The following is a 14,269-nucleotide window of genomic DNA, read 5'->3' as shown; positions in this document are numbered from 1 at the left end:
AATCCAAGAATATGTTGTAAATATTCAGTAATTAAACTTGAATTACATTATGGTTGATCATTGCGTTGGCTTATCTTGACAATAGTCTCACTTTTTAATGACTTTAAGATCATTTATTTGGCGTAGAGGTTATGCATTTGTAGAAAGTTTTTCAGTATAAATTGAACAGTTGTGCATAGATATGTAGGTCATAGCACTCATGATATCGAAAGCTTATATGAGGATTCTGGTACGTGAACTTGAGCTTTGTAACATGTGAAGTCAACTAAATTTTACTTAAAGGGGCATTCGGACAAGAAAAATCATGAGTCCTTTGGGCATGGTTTTCTAAAGTAAGACTGTTGTCAACACGGGTCAAATTAAGCCAACCTATAGTATTTTTCCTCTTCATTGAAAGTGTAACCAAAAGCAGCAAATCAGTCCAAAATGCCTTTTTTGAAAAAATTGGCAAGAAGTCTACTTACAGTAAAAAACAAGTTTTTCCCCTTGTAATACTTGCAAAAGTTTACAGTATGTGTTGGTGAGTGTGTTTCTTTAAGTAGGTGCTCTGTATCGTGTACACATGTACCGTGTGATGCAGGGGCTGCCATGGTAAGTATGTTTTTCATGGAATAGAGTAAATAGCTACATAAAATCCCATATGACTAGAGGTTTTGTTTCCCCCCCCCCCACATGCCAGCTTAAAGTAACACTTCTTTTCTTTTAAAAGTTGGTGGCGCTTTTTAAATGGAACAATTTTTAATAGAAATAATTATGAAACTTTGTCTCAATTGTGCATTGTCAAATGATAGAACTAATGTGCGAGGAATCTTTAATTGTGAAATGATACAAATTATTGAAATATATATTTATGATTATGCAGAGTGATAGAAAAGCAAAGTAATTATGAAAGCGTTGAAAAGCTGAACTGGGTAATAAGATTAATTTTACTGGGCCAGAAGTTTTAGGAGTAGTCAACCCAAGCGCTTGTAGAGCCTGAGCTGAAAATCTTGTGATCTTGTCACTTGCCCTTCAGACTTCAGCTTTCTCATCTAAAAAGTGAGGAGTTTGAACTATAGATTTAGCAGGTCCCTTCCATTGCTAAAATTTTACATTCATATTTTCTCTTCCATATTTTCTTTTTCTGGCATATTCCTTCTAGTTTAGAAGTTAAGAGTCTTGAGGTCCCTTTTCTCTTAATTTTTCATAGCTACGTGTTCTCTTATACTTTGTAGAATTAGAATAAAGGTGTTAATGTGTTGGATTTTAAAATACTTTTACAGGTGACAAATCAAAGTATTATTTAAACATAGCAAACAAAGATCATAGATATTCCTGGATATTCCTGGATTAATGTGAGTCTGCAGATAGTCCTTTAATTTCACATCTTCACCAAAGATAATTTTTTAATTAATATGTAGTTTAAACATTTTTTAAATTCATGTCTACCCCTCTTTACTTGTGGCTGGAATTAGGGATGTTACTTCATAATGAAGTGTTAGCCAATTTTTAATTATGTTATCTTTGAAATTTTTCCTTCATTTCAATGGAAATAGCCCCTTGTTTTTCAGTAATATATCGGTTTCTAATTTTTGTAGGTGTTAACATTCACTCATAATTAGATTCAGTACAGACTCTTTTACTTTGTAAATTACTTTTTAATCTCCCTTGATTTTCATTTAAATCCTTAAACAAAAGAACCAGTCATCTGTGACAGGCAGATAATGGTTTATTTTCAGAATAGCCCAGGTTGTCATTTTGTACAATGGTTTCTTAATACAGTAAAATTCTTCTGGAGGCCAAATACCCTCAGCTGTTAACTTCGAATTTGAACCATCTCCGAGATGTCTAATGGCCTTGATTTCTTTACTTTACTCATTCCTAGGTGACCATTTGTCACATTCGTCTTATTAAAAATAGTGATTTTTAAATAACTGTGTGGCCTCTGACATCATAGATAAAAATTCCTCAGAACCCCTTTTACAAGCACATTTTTTTTTCAAAGTTGTGCAAAGAAAACAATCAGCAAAAATTTAAAAGTTCACATTTACATTTTTCATGATATTTGAAAGCAGTCATATTACATGACTAGCTGATAATTTTGCTTGGTGGTTTGTTTAAAAAAAAACCTAGTCTATGTGTTGAGTAATCCTGTTTATTTCTCTCAGTGCTTGATGTAGCTGAGCAATGTCAATAACTGTTTAAGAAAGCAATCATTGTGACTGGGTTTTTTTGGTTTTCCTTTTTTTATGAAAACAGATTTTTTTGTGTATTTTTGTTAATACATTCCAGCAATCATATGATTTAATATATGCTGAATTGTGAAATAACTTTACAGTACTGCTAATGGAATACTATCTTATACTGATATTGTTACTTTTTTCTCCGAATCCACCTTCCACTTGACTCCAAAATGCTTAAAATTGTGGCAGTCTTTTACAGAAAGGAACTATTCTTTTTTTCTAGGATCTTGAAGAATGAATTATTACATTTAGCATATTAAAAAGGATTGCATGTTTTGGAGTCACCACTGAGATTTTTAATTTCCCAACGCTCAAGTTTTAATTTTTTTTTTTTTTTAAAGAACTTCAGTAAGCTAAAATTTAAGATTACATTCTAAAGTTTAATTAAGTAGCCATAACAATTTTGAAAATTCACTGTATTTTAAAACTTGGTTCATTTTTTTTTAACGTTATAATGCTTCGTGTACCAACCAACATGGATTTGTAGTGTGAACGCTAATTTAAGACACAATTTTTTTTTTTTTTTTTTTTTTTGTGAGGAGATCAGCCCTGTGCTAACATCCGCCAATCCTCCTCTTTTTTTGCTGAGGAAGACTGGCCCTGGGCTAACATCCATGCCCATCTTCCTCCACTTTATATGGGACGCCGCCACAGTATGGCTTGCCAAGCAGTGCGTTGATGGGCGCCCAGGATCCAAACTGGCGAACCCCAGGCCGCCATAGCGGAGCTTGCGCACTTAACCACTTGCGCCACCGGGCTGTCCTCTAAGACACAATTTTAAGTCATCAGTTGAACCATCCCTTTGGACTGCTCCTCACATACTCCATTCTGTTCAAGCCTGGGTTTCATGCTGTGAGTGGTGGGTTTGTTAGTAAAGCAGATGAAGGTGGAGTTATTAAAATTACACTAAAATATGTTGCCTATCAAATATTTAATCCACAGGGCTGTTCTTACATGATTAAGTATAGCCGCTGCAGTCAACACTTGGTCAAGTTCCCCTGACACCTGAATTAAAACAAGAATGAAAACAAACTCTTTCCTTTCCTCTACCCACTTTTTATCCCTGCTGACATTTACTGTTATATTCGTGGAACCCTTTCAAGTCACCTCTGATTAGTAACTTTTGTAAGAATATAGATTCATGTCATCTTGGTAGTGAAGAGTATTTTTTTGGGCAGGGGGAGAAATGCAGAGAACTTGGGAGGAGTAGAGGAAGGAAATAGATTAGTTCTTTCTGGCTGCTTATTATTGCTACAAAACATTCCTAGCATTTTATTTCATCTATTTTTTTATATATAATTATGGTATATTTATTTTTGAAATCTTACAAGAGTTTCAACTTATTGCATTTAAAGGAAGGTATGGGGTTTAACACTGTGGTCTTCTGTGGCTTAACTTTGCTCACAACTTTGTAGATTGTTTAGTCATTAAAATCTTCTCCAACACACAGATTATACCATCAATTTCTGTGCTAAAGAAGAAACAAGAAACATTGTTCCTATTTTTAATGTATACATTTGCATCTGTTGAGGATTAGAAAGCTCAAGGTTTAAAAAACAAATTCAGAAGAATGTGACAGGAAAAAGTTGTAGTAAAAGACATCTGGCAGGTCTAGAATTAAATGTGTCTTCTTTTTTATTGTAATGGAAATGAAATTCATATTTTAAGATGAGCAATTTCACATTTACATTTTTTTAAACATTTTCCAAGTCTACCAGTTTATAAATGAACTCTTATAAGAAGGAAGTATTCAACTAGAGAAAATGAGCAATTCCTGTATTATCCCAGGATTAATAATTTGAATGAATAATGTTATTTTAGTTTTCAAACTTCAAAAGTTTGCAGATTTTAAAAAAGATTCTAACCTTTGGTTATTTTAAGTGGCAGAGTTATCTCTTGTGTTTAATTACTTAATGTACCTAATTTGTCACATACATATTTTTTATCATTTGGCACATTTATTATTAAATATAATCATTATTGAAATCCTGTAAAATGTTATAGACGAGTATTTAATGCCATCTAAAGATGTATAATATATAGAAATAAGCTTAAATGTTCCAGAGTTTTTAAGAGTATATGTAATGTATGCCTAGAAAAGGGCTTGAAGATGATGTATGAAAATGTTGATAGTGATTATCTCTAAGTGGTGTGATAATGGGTGATTTTTGTTTTTTCTTTTTGCTTCTCTGTATTTTACTCAACTTCTTCAGAAGACATGTAGAGAAGAAAAAATTAAAATACCTTGTAAGGTTACAGTTTGAAATTTTGCTTTAAAAATATGTATTTAAGGGTTTTATTTTGGCACATAAATTTAGTCAAGTTTTTATTTTTTTTTGAAAATTAAAGGAAAACTAGGAAGCACTTAATACTTCAGTCCTTTACGTATACGCAGGGACTCTCTGTTGGTAGTTCATTCTTGTTTTTAAATTGCTGTACACGTTATCAACAGAACATAAAGCTCTATTTTCTTTTTTAGTTAGAGGACTTGACAACAGAAGACAATATTAGAAATTGTCACACTATATGAATTTATAAGCTCTAAAGCATAAGAGTAAAACTGGATGTTAGTTCCCATTTTATCAAACTTGTTCTTCAAATTTACCCATGCATATGTCCTTTCTTTTAGGGTTTCCTGTACTCTTTAGAAACACTGGTTATTATGATATGAGAAATCTGATGTTCTTCCTGTTAGCTACGTAACTATTCTTAAAGAACTTTATTATACCCTCCAGTTCCTTGAGTAACTTGTGATAATTGATCTTGAAGTACTTGTTCCTACTCTTCTTACTATCATAAAGTTTAGGCTTTTTCCAAACTCTTGGAGAGTACTTAAGATGGATCCTTTATCCAGTAATACCTCATTGACTGCTGACATAACATAAAGTGTATTTGGTGTTAACTTTAACTTAGGACAGAATATCAGTTAAAGATTAAAATTTCTTTGAAAAGAATTAAGTATTGTAGGCAGATTTAAGAATGGGTTGAAGATGGTTTTGTGTGCCAGTTCATCTCATTTTCTTTGTTTACTGCCTCACTCTCATTTTCTTCCAGCACTCGTCATGTTTTGTGACCTGGTACATTTCCTGATTTTTGGCATATAATATTGATAATTAACAAGTGAATCTCTTGGTTTCATATTTAGTATAAGACTTAGGCCACAAACATTTAATGGAATCATGGGTAGCAAATAAGATATAAGAAATTATTGCAGACGTTTAACTTTTAAATTGCAGACTATCGGTGGTCCATGTCAAGTCATAGTTCACAAGTGGGAGACTCATCTACAACCACGATCAATAACCCCTTTAGGTATGGGCCTTAACTGCATCTGTTTGAGGCATATGCATAAAGTTACTAATATGCTGCACAATGGCTTAGTGGGATTTAATACATTTTTATTCTAAAGTTTAAGGTCAATGCATTGTCAGTACTACAAATTTCACTTAGCATATCATAGATCTTACTTCCAAAACTAAACAGTTCTTAATTGCCTTTCTTTATAAACTATTAGAAATGCTTGCCTAGTTATTTTTATTTTCGTGGGTTAGATTAAATTATTGTGGAATATTTATTTTCATTTGGAGTAGTTACAAAGCTTATAAAATAACATTCTTTTTGACTGAGCATCAATGGCATTATTTGATTACTTGCTCAGAGAACTTAGAGAACATTTGAGGAAAGAATTAATCTAAAACAAAGATTCTTAAATTTTTAACATTGTATAGTAAGAGTAATAGAACATTCTGTTTATTCTGTGTGTTTTTTTAAACTAGTAAATACTTGAGTAAACTTGTATGAATGAATTCAAATTTCTTGGTTATAGCAGACATATTTTCCTCCTAATTTACTTAAATACCCTGCTGGCTATGTTAAAATTGATATTCAGATAGGTTTTTTTTTTTTTTTTAAATGTTATTGAGTTTTCTTGTGCCTAAAAATGACATTTCTCTTCATACAAGTATTTTTTAATTTTCTTTTCCCTATACTGAGATTAAAATTTGAAGTTCATTTCACTTACATTAAATTACGCACTAGATTCATCTGTAAATTGACTCAATGCTGAGAAATGTATCTTTTACTTTCTAGAGAAAATTAGAATTTAAAGATAATAAATATCTTGCTAGTTACCAGCTTAGATTAGAAAGTAGTGAGAAATTCTGCTTTACCCTGTAGCAAGGACACATCTCCTTTAAACAGATATCTCATTCCATCCTCTTTATTGGATTTTCTTTTTGTATGTTTTAATACATTTTTGGTAGTGTATTTAGAATTTTTATGGTAGTGTACTTTAGAGTTATAATAGTCCTATTCTGAAGTTGGAAATTATTAGATATTAAACATTTAAAAAATAATTTGCATTTTGAAGCATCGTGCAGTTAAATATGTTTTCTTATTGTGAGAAGTGGGATGATTTTGTTTCTGGTCTTTTAAAAAGAAATTTCTTTTATACTTTTGGAAAATATAACTTAACTAAACTTAAGAGCTGTGTGAAATCTACCGGAGAATCTTTATTGGGAACTGTCACACTTATTTTGACAAATATTTTAGGCTTACGTTTAAAGTAAACTGGGCACGGAAGTAGTAGGGAAGATACTTAGTATTTTACTGAGAGAGTGGGGCTTAACAGCTTTTCTTCGGTTGACGTTTCTGTTAGAAGGGAACGTGCTAGCCCTTGCTCTTTCGGTAGTTCCTCACAGCTCTGTATATACAGGTAAGTTCACGCTATTTGCAAAGCTGTTAGCTGGCTGTAGAGAATAGTTGGGATTCAAAGAGAATTACATTTTAGATAAGTTCAGAATATGCACTGCATAAGAATAAGCATTTTAATTGTGCCAAGACCTTTGGTTTGAAAAATCAACAGGGGGTACTGTTGTCCAGCAGCCTGTCCGTCTCACACGTTGGTAGGTGTAGAAACTTGTCCTGTGCCTCTAGAGCCCTGTTCCTGAGGAGTTTTCTCTCTCTTCATTGTAACATCGTGAATAATCACCAAGTGTGTAAGAACTATTACTGTTTGATAGCCCCCTTAAAAGGGAATTCTTTATTGAGGGCTACAATAAATATGCTTATTCACTTTGGGCTGCTTTTAAATTTTAGATTTAATATTTTTAAAAAATCTTTAAGGTGGGTAATTTCTCAGTTCATTCTGTGTACATCATGAATTTTAACTAGGTTGTCTATTTTCCTTCAATTCTAGAAAGTGAAATTATTATTGACGATGGACAATTTGGAATTCACAGTAAGTGAGACTGAGTTTTGAAAATCTTTACTGATAACGGTTGCGATGTTACCTTGCATTTCATTAGAAACAGCACAGGGAAATATGACAGAGTATGATATTGAAAATAGAGACTAGATCACCAAGAAACAAATACATTCTGTTAAATAATAGTTTCCAATATAATTCTTATGCTTTAAAATTGTATCCTTTTGGTTTTTATTTGTTGATTTCAGGTATATGAATTAATATAATTAATTTAAAAGTATTATACTTCATTGTTAATGTATCATCACTTTTTAATGCTGTTATGTTTGAAAATGATATTAATGGTTCTAAACATTTGAAGTGTGAAACGTTACTCTTAAGCTAAGTTGGTACATTTTGTGGGTTTGTATATGCGTTTATAGTAAAATCCAGAGTAAGCAGAATGTTCTAGTAATTCTGGCTGAGTCTTTAATTTACAATAGAGTAGAAAATCCTTTTACTTCTGAATATGTTGAAAATATTATGCATTTGTCTACTTTTCTGCTTCAGTACATACGTTGTCTTGAGGCTTTAAGTTTTCTTCAATGACTTGAATTCTCACAGTGTGTCAGTGTTATCATGCAGTTTTAAACTGCATTTTCAGTTTAGATACTATACTGTAGGAGTCAGAAGGTGTAAAGGGGGTGGGCAGAATGTGTGCTTGAACTGACTGTGCAAGCTGCTGAGATAAACTGCTGATATCCAGTTTGCTTTCCTGTCGAGTACAGGAAGGAACAGGGCCTGTATGTTTTGGTTGTGGTTTTACTAGCTATGTATGTTTATGTACTTTAGAAATGTACATGCCTTGGCAGTTTTTGGATAGGAGTTTAACTTCTTTTCCTTGATTTTGTTTGGGATTATTTATATTACATCATAAGGTAGTCTAAAATACTTGAATAGCTTTAGTGTTTAGTGTTTTAGAGTCTTGTCTTTATTTACAAAAGATGGTATTTGTGCTATATGTTTCGGAGAGCTTTCTTTATGGAGGAGTAGTGTTCTTATTTCTTCAACTGTAATGCATGACATTGTATCCCTCTATTATATGTTAATTATTATTTGTTAATTACTGTGTATGGCTACAAATGCATGGCATTTCTTTCCTCGTTTTTTGTTGTTGTCCTAAATTCAGCTTTAGTTAGCTTTCAGGATGGAAAGCCATTTCTCTGATTTTGTCCATTTCTGAAAACAGTTTAAAATTAAGAGATGATAGTGGTTTCTCTTTATTTTTAAAATTTGATAGTTATTAAACATTTTTAAGTTAAACCTAAGGAGAAGAGTTTCTTGATTTTTCTTTTTTTAAATCTTGTTGGTGAAAAACAGGTTCAAAACAGTTGACAGCTCTCTGATATTTATGAAAATTTTATTACCTATGCCAGTAGGAACCTTCAAGTTAAACAGTGCTAACACAGTGTTATTATAATCATGCAGTTTATTTATAGCAGAATATATAAATGTGAGAATACAGAACTGGCTCATAGCTTTGTTCTTGCCTTCTCACATCTCAGCCCCTAGCGCTAGTGGAATAACTGGTTTCAGCTGAATTATCTTATATAAAGCTTTGGAAGTATAGTAGTGATCCCCAGTGAAACAACTGCTATGTTAGAAGACATCTTGGAACGTGTATTCTTTCTGAAATAGATTTCTATTACTTCAGTAATGTATTCAGTGAGAATATTTTAATTTACTTAAGTTGTTAAAGTATGGCTAATTGTTAACGTTCATTTAACTTTTTTCCTCTTACCTCATATAAAAGTTCTTTTTCAATGACAAATTTAAGACTGTGTGTATTGGCTTTGGAAAAAAGTACCAGTGATATATAACCTGAGTCTATTAAAATGTGAATGTGAACTAGAATTGTCAATATGTATTGTACTTACTGGATTGTTTCAAACATATGTATAGTAATTACTGCTTTCATATTTACTCTCCCAGATGGTGTTGAGACTCTGGATTCTGGATGGCTGACGTGTCAGACTGAAATAAGATTACGTTTGCATTATTCTGAAAAACCTCCTGTGTCAATAACCAAGAAAAAATTTAAAAAATCTAGATTTAGGTATGACCATGTGTATTCATTACTTAAGGCCATTTATTTTCACTAATGCTATAGATTTCTGACCCATTTGGTTTTAGCTGTTAAGTGTATAAACTAAGAAAATAACACACCTATAGATAATGTCACATTTTCTAATAACTACAAGGTCTTGTGATAGTGAACTGCTTCCCTGCCTCAGATTGCTACAGTTACGTGTAGTTCTGTTAGTCTTAATTTCTAAGTTGAAACCAGAAAAATTTGTTTTTCTGTAGATAAGTGATTTCCAAGCTTATGTATCTTTGTAGTTCCTACCATTTAAAATTGCTTTGTGTAGCAATAAATAGTTTGTTTTAAAATTGGTGTATTGAAAATGATTTTGTGCTAAATGATGGGAGAATGGCATAAACAGAGAAAAATGATTGTTGGAAATATTCTTCAGTGTCCTAAACTTTCCTGTGGCTTGAAAACAAGAAACCTTTCTATGAAGAAAGGTAGCAGTTATCATAGCAGTTCCAGATTAGTTTCTTTTTAATCCTATATTAATTTAAGAAATAGATGTCAAGCTTTGTGTAAATAGCTAAATAGTAACTTTATTTTTCTGTAATATTATCATATATACCGTTAAGTGAGCTAGCTTCTCAGTAACCCAGGCAGCCCTATCATTTGAATTTTTGTAACTTTGGGACTGAGAGTTCTAAGTCCTGGTATGTAATACAGCCATTTCTGACAGAATGTCAGGATTGGGTTGAAAGGGCTATTTTCAGTAACTGAAACAATTAATAATACTTATTATCTTCCTAATAAAATTCATAATGATATTGCAATTTATAAATCCATAAATGTTTTAGAATAACTGCTTAAATATTATAGTACTTACTTATCCCAATCATAAAATATATAAGGGAAAGGATGGATTACACTTCACAGTCCTTTGCATTTCCTTTTCTGAGAGTAAGTACAGAGTTTGGGGTGTCCCATGTCTCTGTGCATTAGCTTTTCTAGGCCTCTGCTTTGCTTCTGAAAAACCGAGGTAATTGGACCACATGGTTGATTGGCAAGATCCATTTGACCGAAGAGATTCTCTAACCAGTTAGTCATGCATTATTGAATATTTTATATACGTGTTAAAAGAAGCAAATAAATTGTTAGAGCTATAAAGTGTCTTTTTAGCATAAGACCTTGAAATAAAGGTAGCAGAAGATAAAGCCTTAGTTGGTTGGACTTATTAGGGTTTTTTTCCTTGACTGTAGTTAAAAAATTAATAGATAATTAATGGTTGGGGTTCTGATTGGCTCGCAAATGCATACTGAGTCCTATACCCTTCTTGTTTCTATGGAAATTATTTTGAGTGTTTGTATATATTATTGTGTTGTTTAGGCTTAAGTTGAAGTATTTTTGTATAACCATACTTAGTTGGGCTCTACAAATTAAGTAACTGATTCCTTTTGAAATAATTCTGCATAGCTAGATATTGGTGTTTGTTCTGGCCGTTTTTTTTCCTCCTAAATTGATATTAGTGATAGAACTTAACTTTCATGGGGGAGGAAATAAATTTATTTGCAAGGATATCAGGACTTTAAAAACTTTAGCAATAGCTTATGCATTTTAAATAAAACATTACGCGTGCTGATCTATCTCATTACCACCAAGTTTTAAACACAAGTTTCTCTTTCAATTAACTCCACCAATAAGTGGAAAGCAGTGCCTCTATGATAGACTCTAAATTTATATAGCTATTTGAAGAAAACTTGTAACATAAATGAACTAAATTCTCTCATAGACCCCTTTAAACTTGATTTTTTTTTGTTTTTGGTAGATGCACATTGCTGTTGGCAGAATGGCCATTTTTATCTTCCGTGCCTTTCTTGCCTGTTCGTTACTGTCCATTTGTGGTCTCTTCATATATCCTGGTAGAGAATGTTTGTTCCTTCAGGCTCACCGACAGAATCAGTTGTCCAGAACTATTCCTAAGAGTTTGGTTTCTGAGAAGAAATGATGATTTTTGTTTGGATTATTGAAGTGCTACTTTTGATTTTCTAGTATGATTACAGAACAGTGTTACTAATTGAGTAATCTGGTAGATGTCCCCTCTGGGAGACCTCAGAATTATGTGGTTATAAGATAGGCCTCAGCAGTAGTTGGTCATGCAGAGAGAGCAGGCCCCACTAATACAATTGCATTATTTGTTTTATCAATCAGATCCCATTTAAATCTAGAATGAAAAGCTTTTGTAGCTCAGCTGTTACTCTATACAATAACATTGCTTCCTACATTAATAGTACTAAAATTGTTTGTGTACATTTCAATTGGTGCAAGAAATGGTCCACCATTGAGTTGACTTTTTAGCATTATAAAGGCTCTGTGCAAGCATGTGCTTCTCGTTGGGAGTAGATTAGTCTTTTTGGGCCTGTGGCTTGATAACTGCCTTTGTTTTCATTGCTGTGAGGCCTATAAGTGTTTTAGACTCTTGGTTTATTTTTTTTTTCATTTGTTTCATTAAAAAAGTACATATAAATGTATACACACAAAAATGCATAAATACAAATATATATATTTAATAAAGTATTTTTCTTTCATAAGATACTTTTCACAAAGTACCTGGATTCACTGTGTTAAGGTAGAAGAAAGGGTAGAATTTTTAATTTACAACCTCCAACTCTGTCTTTTTATGCACACTAACAGAATATAATTCAATTTTGTGCTTGTTTTATATATATACATTTGTGAAACTTCTCAAAAGAAATTGAGATAGCCAGTTATAAATGGGGTAATAGTAAATAGCACTTCAGATTCATTTAAAAAAAAAAACAATTAATGAAAACAACCTTAGGCATAATGAGCATTTATCTCATTTTAATACTTTGCAGAAATATTTGTAGATAAAAAACATCAATGTTTTATAAAACATAACTAATGCCTTAACCTGCAGTTATTGTGTCGTCTTTGTATAGTATATTATTTTTTTTATTTGAAGATTTAATATATTCAGGGAGCACTTTAAAATTTAGCATTCAGATAACGTTTTATGAGTTTTTCTTCTGTTACACTTTTTGTATTTCATTATTTTTTCCTTTTGTTTAGGGTAAAGCTGACACTAGAGGGTCTGGAGGAAGATGACGATGATAGAGTATCTCCCACTGTTCTTCACAAAATGTCCAATAGCCTGGAGATATCATTAATAAGCGACAATGAGTTCAAGTGCAGGCATTCACAGCCAGAGTGTGGGTATGGCTTACAGCCTGATCGTTGGACGGAGTATAGCATCCAGACAATGGAACCAGATAACCTGGAACTAATATTTGATTTTTTTGAGGTGAGTAATTATTTCACCGAGGGAGTTGAGAAAGAATGCAGGCATGAGCTTGTTTTTACATGTGTTTTCATTTTTATTTTAGTCTAATTTGTGTAAACCCATGATTCATACAACTTTTTAGATGTTTACTCCTCTATACATTTTAGCAGGCTTAAAAAACGTGGAGTTGACAGACTCAAGTATTGTTAAGAATATAATTAAGAGAACTTGAGCAGAATTGATATTTCAAATCAAGACCAGATGTCTTGAGGCCTGTGTTTGTTCTAAAAATAAATGAATTGTATCCAAAGGAGCCTCCGAAGATAAATAGAGGGACAGGCAGGCTCTATAACTGGTGGTGGGTAACCTGATGTAACTAGCATGATTGAGTCCTCTTTATGACTAAAGTCTGTAGTTTACTGAGGCATTTTATTGTAAGAATTCATTATTACAGCAGACTCATTTTTGCAACTTTGCTTGGTATTATAAATATGTAATAAAAAATAGTTGCTATGAAAATTGTGCCAAGTTGTTCAGAATCTGTGCTCCCAACTGTCCGGAGCTCCTTGTGACACTTAGACTAGAGCCCTCCGGCTTACTGGCTGTTCAGATGCTCCCCAAAGGTAATACCGGCTCCTCCCCTAAGGTCCTTGCTCCATTGTGCAGCTCCGTAGTTCTGTGGACTGCTTTCTTTGGACTCTTGTTTTTGGCATTTCCACTCTCATTTCCTCTAGATTAGAGTTTAAATCTTTGAGGGTAGGGTATATGCCTTGCCCAGCATTAGCACCTAGCAACAGTTTCTTGAAAATAGCAGAATTCAGGATGGATTTAAACCTGCTGAGTAACACTCGTTACATATAATTAAAATTATTATCATCTTTGAATTATTTAATTTGATGATGCCCTTAGACATAGTCTTTATGAGTGGCCTTTTGGCTACCTTGCATTATGGAATTGAAAGTATTTCCTTTCAAAAAACTGTAATAAAAAACTTTATTAAAAAAGCCTGTGATTAGATTTTACCTAAGTAATAAAAACTTTATTGTAATAAATAATAATTTATAAGTCATAAATAATCTTTATTATAATCTATAATAAAGTGGGACTTTATTATACAAATATTAAGTTTTGGTTGAATGTTTCCTTGTTCTTTAAGGGCCTACCTTTTAATAATCTCTTGAACAGCCTAACTTTCATTTGATTAGCAGTTTTGGAAATACTATTTTATTCATAGATTAGGCTGATAAAATACCCAGTGTAATCTCAAAGTAAGTATTCTGTTTCCTAGAGAGTTACTGTCCCACTATGTCACCTGTGTAGATGCATTTTCAGAGAATATAATATCCATTAAAAGCTCGCTACAGGTATATCTTAGTCTTTGAATATAAAAGTACTTAGAAACTTTCAGTCAGTGCTTTAAATTCACCTACTACATGTTAGAGGATCTGAAGTGCAGATTTGATTGTGTGGTTATG

General features: G+C 32.4%; 1 protein-coding gene across 5 annotated transcripts in view; it reads left to right on the top strand.

Annotated features, from left to right (window-relative positions):
- The window catches only part of GPCPD1 (glycerophosphocholine phosphodiesterase 1), a 50,909-nt gene that overhangs the window by 14,379 nt on the left and 22,261 nt on the right, over positions 1-14,269 (top strand). For all 5 annotated transcript variants that reach the window (XR_009222949.1, XM_058563170.1, XM_058563171.1 and 2 more), the window contains 4 exons: positions 5,459-5,534; positions 7,420-7,461; positions 9,400-9,523; positions 12,584-12,815. Coding sequence is in view for 4 of the 5 variants with exons in the window: in XM_058563170.1 (XP_058419153.1) it covers positions 5,459-5,534; positions 7,420-7,461; positions 9,400-9,523; positions 12,584-12,815 (474 nt within the window). In the remaining variant the exon portion in view is untranslated. The remainder of the gene's footprint in view (positions 1-5,458; positions 5,535-7,419; positions 7,462-9,399; positions 9,524-12,583; positions 12,816-14,269) is intronic.

This window comes from Diceros bicornis, chromosome 19, assembly GCF_020826845.1.
Source record: "Diceros bicornis minor isolate mBicDic1 chromosome 19, mDicBic1.mat.cur, whole genome shotgun sequence".
Classification (NCBI taxonomy): Eukaryota; Metazoa; Chordata; class Mammalia; order Perissodactyla; family Rhinocerotidae; genus Diceros; species Diceros bicornis.
The sequence above is the reverse complement of the archived record's forward strand: the minus strand, read 5'-3'. Positions and strand labels throughout refer to the sequence as shown.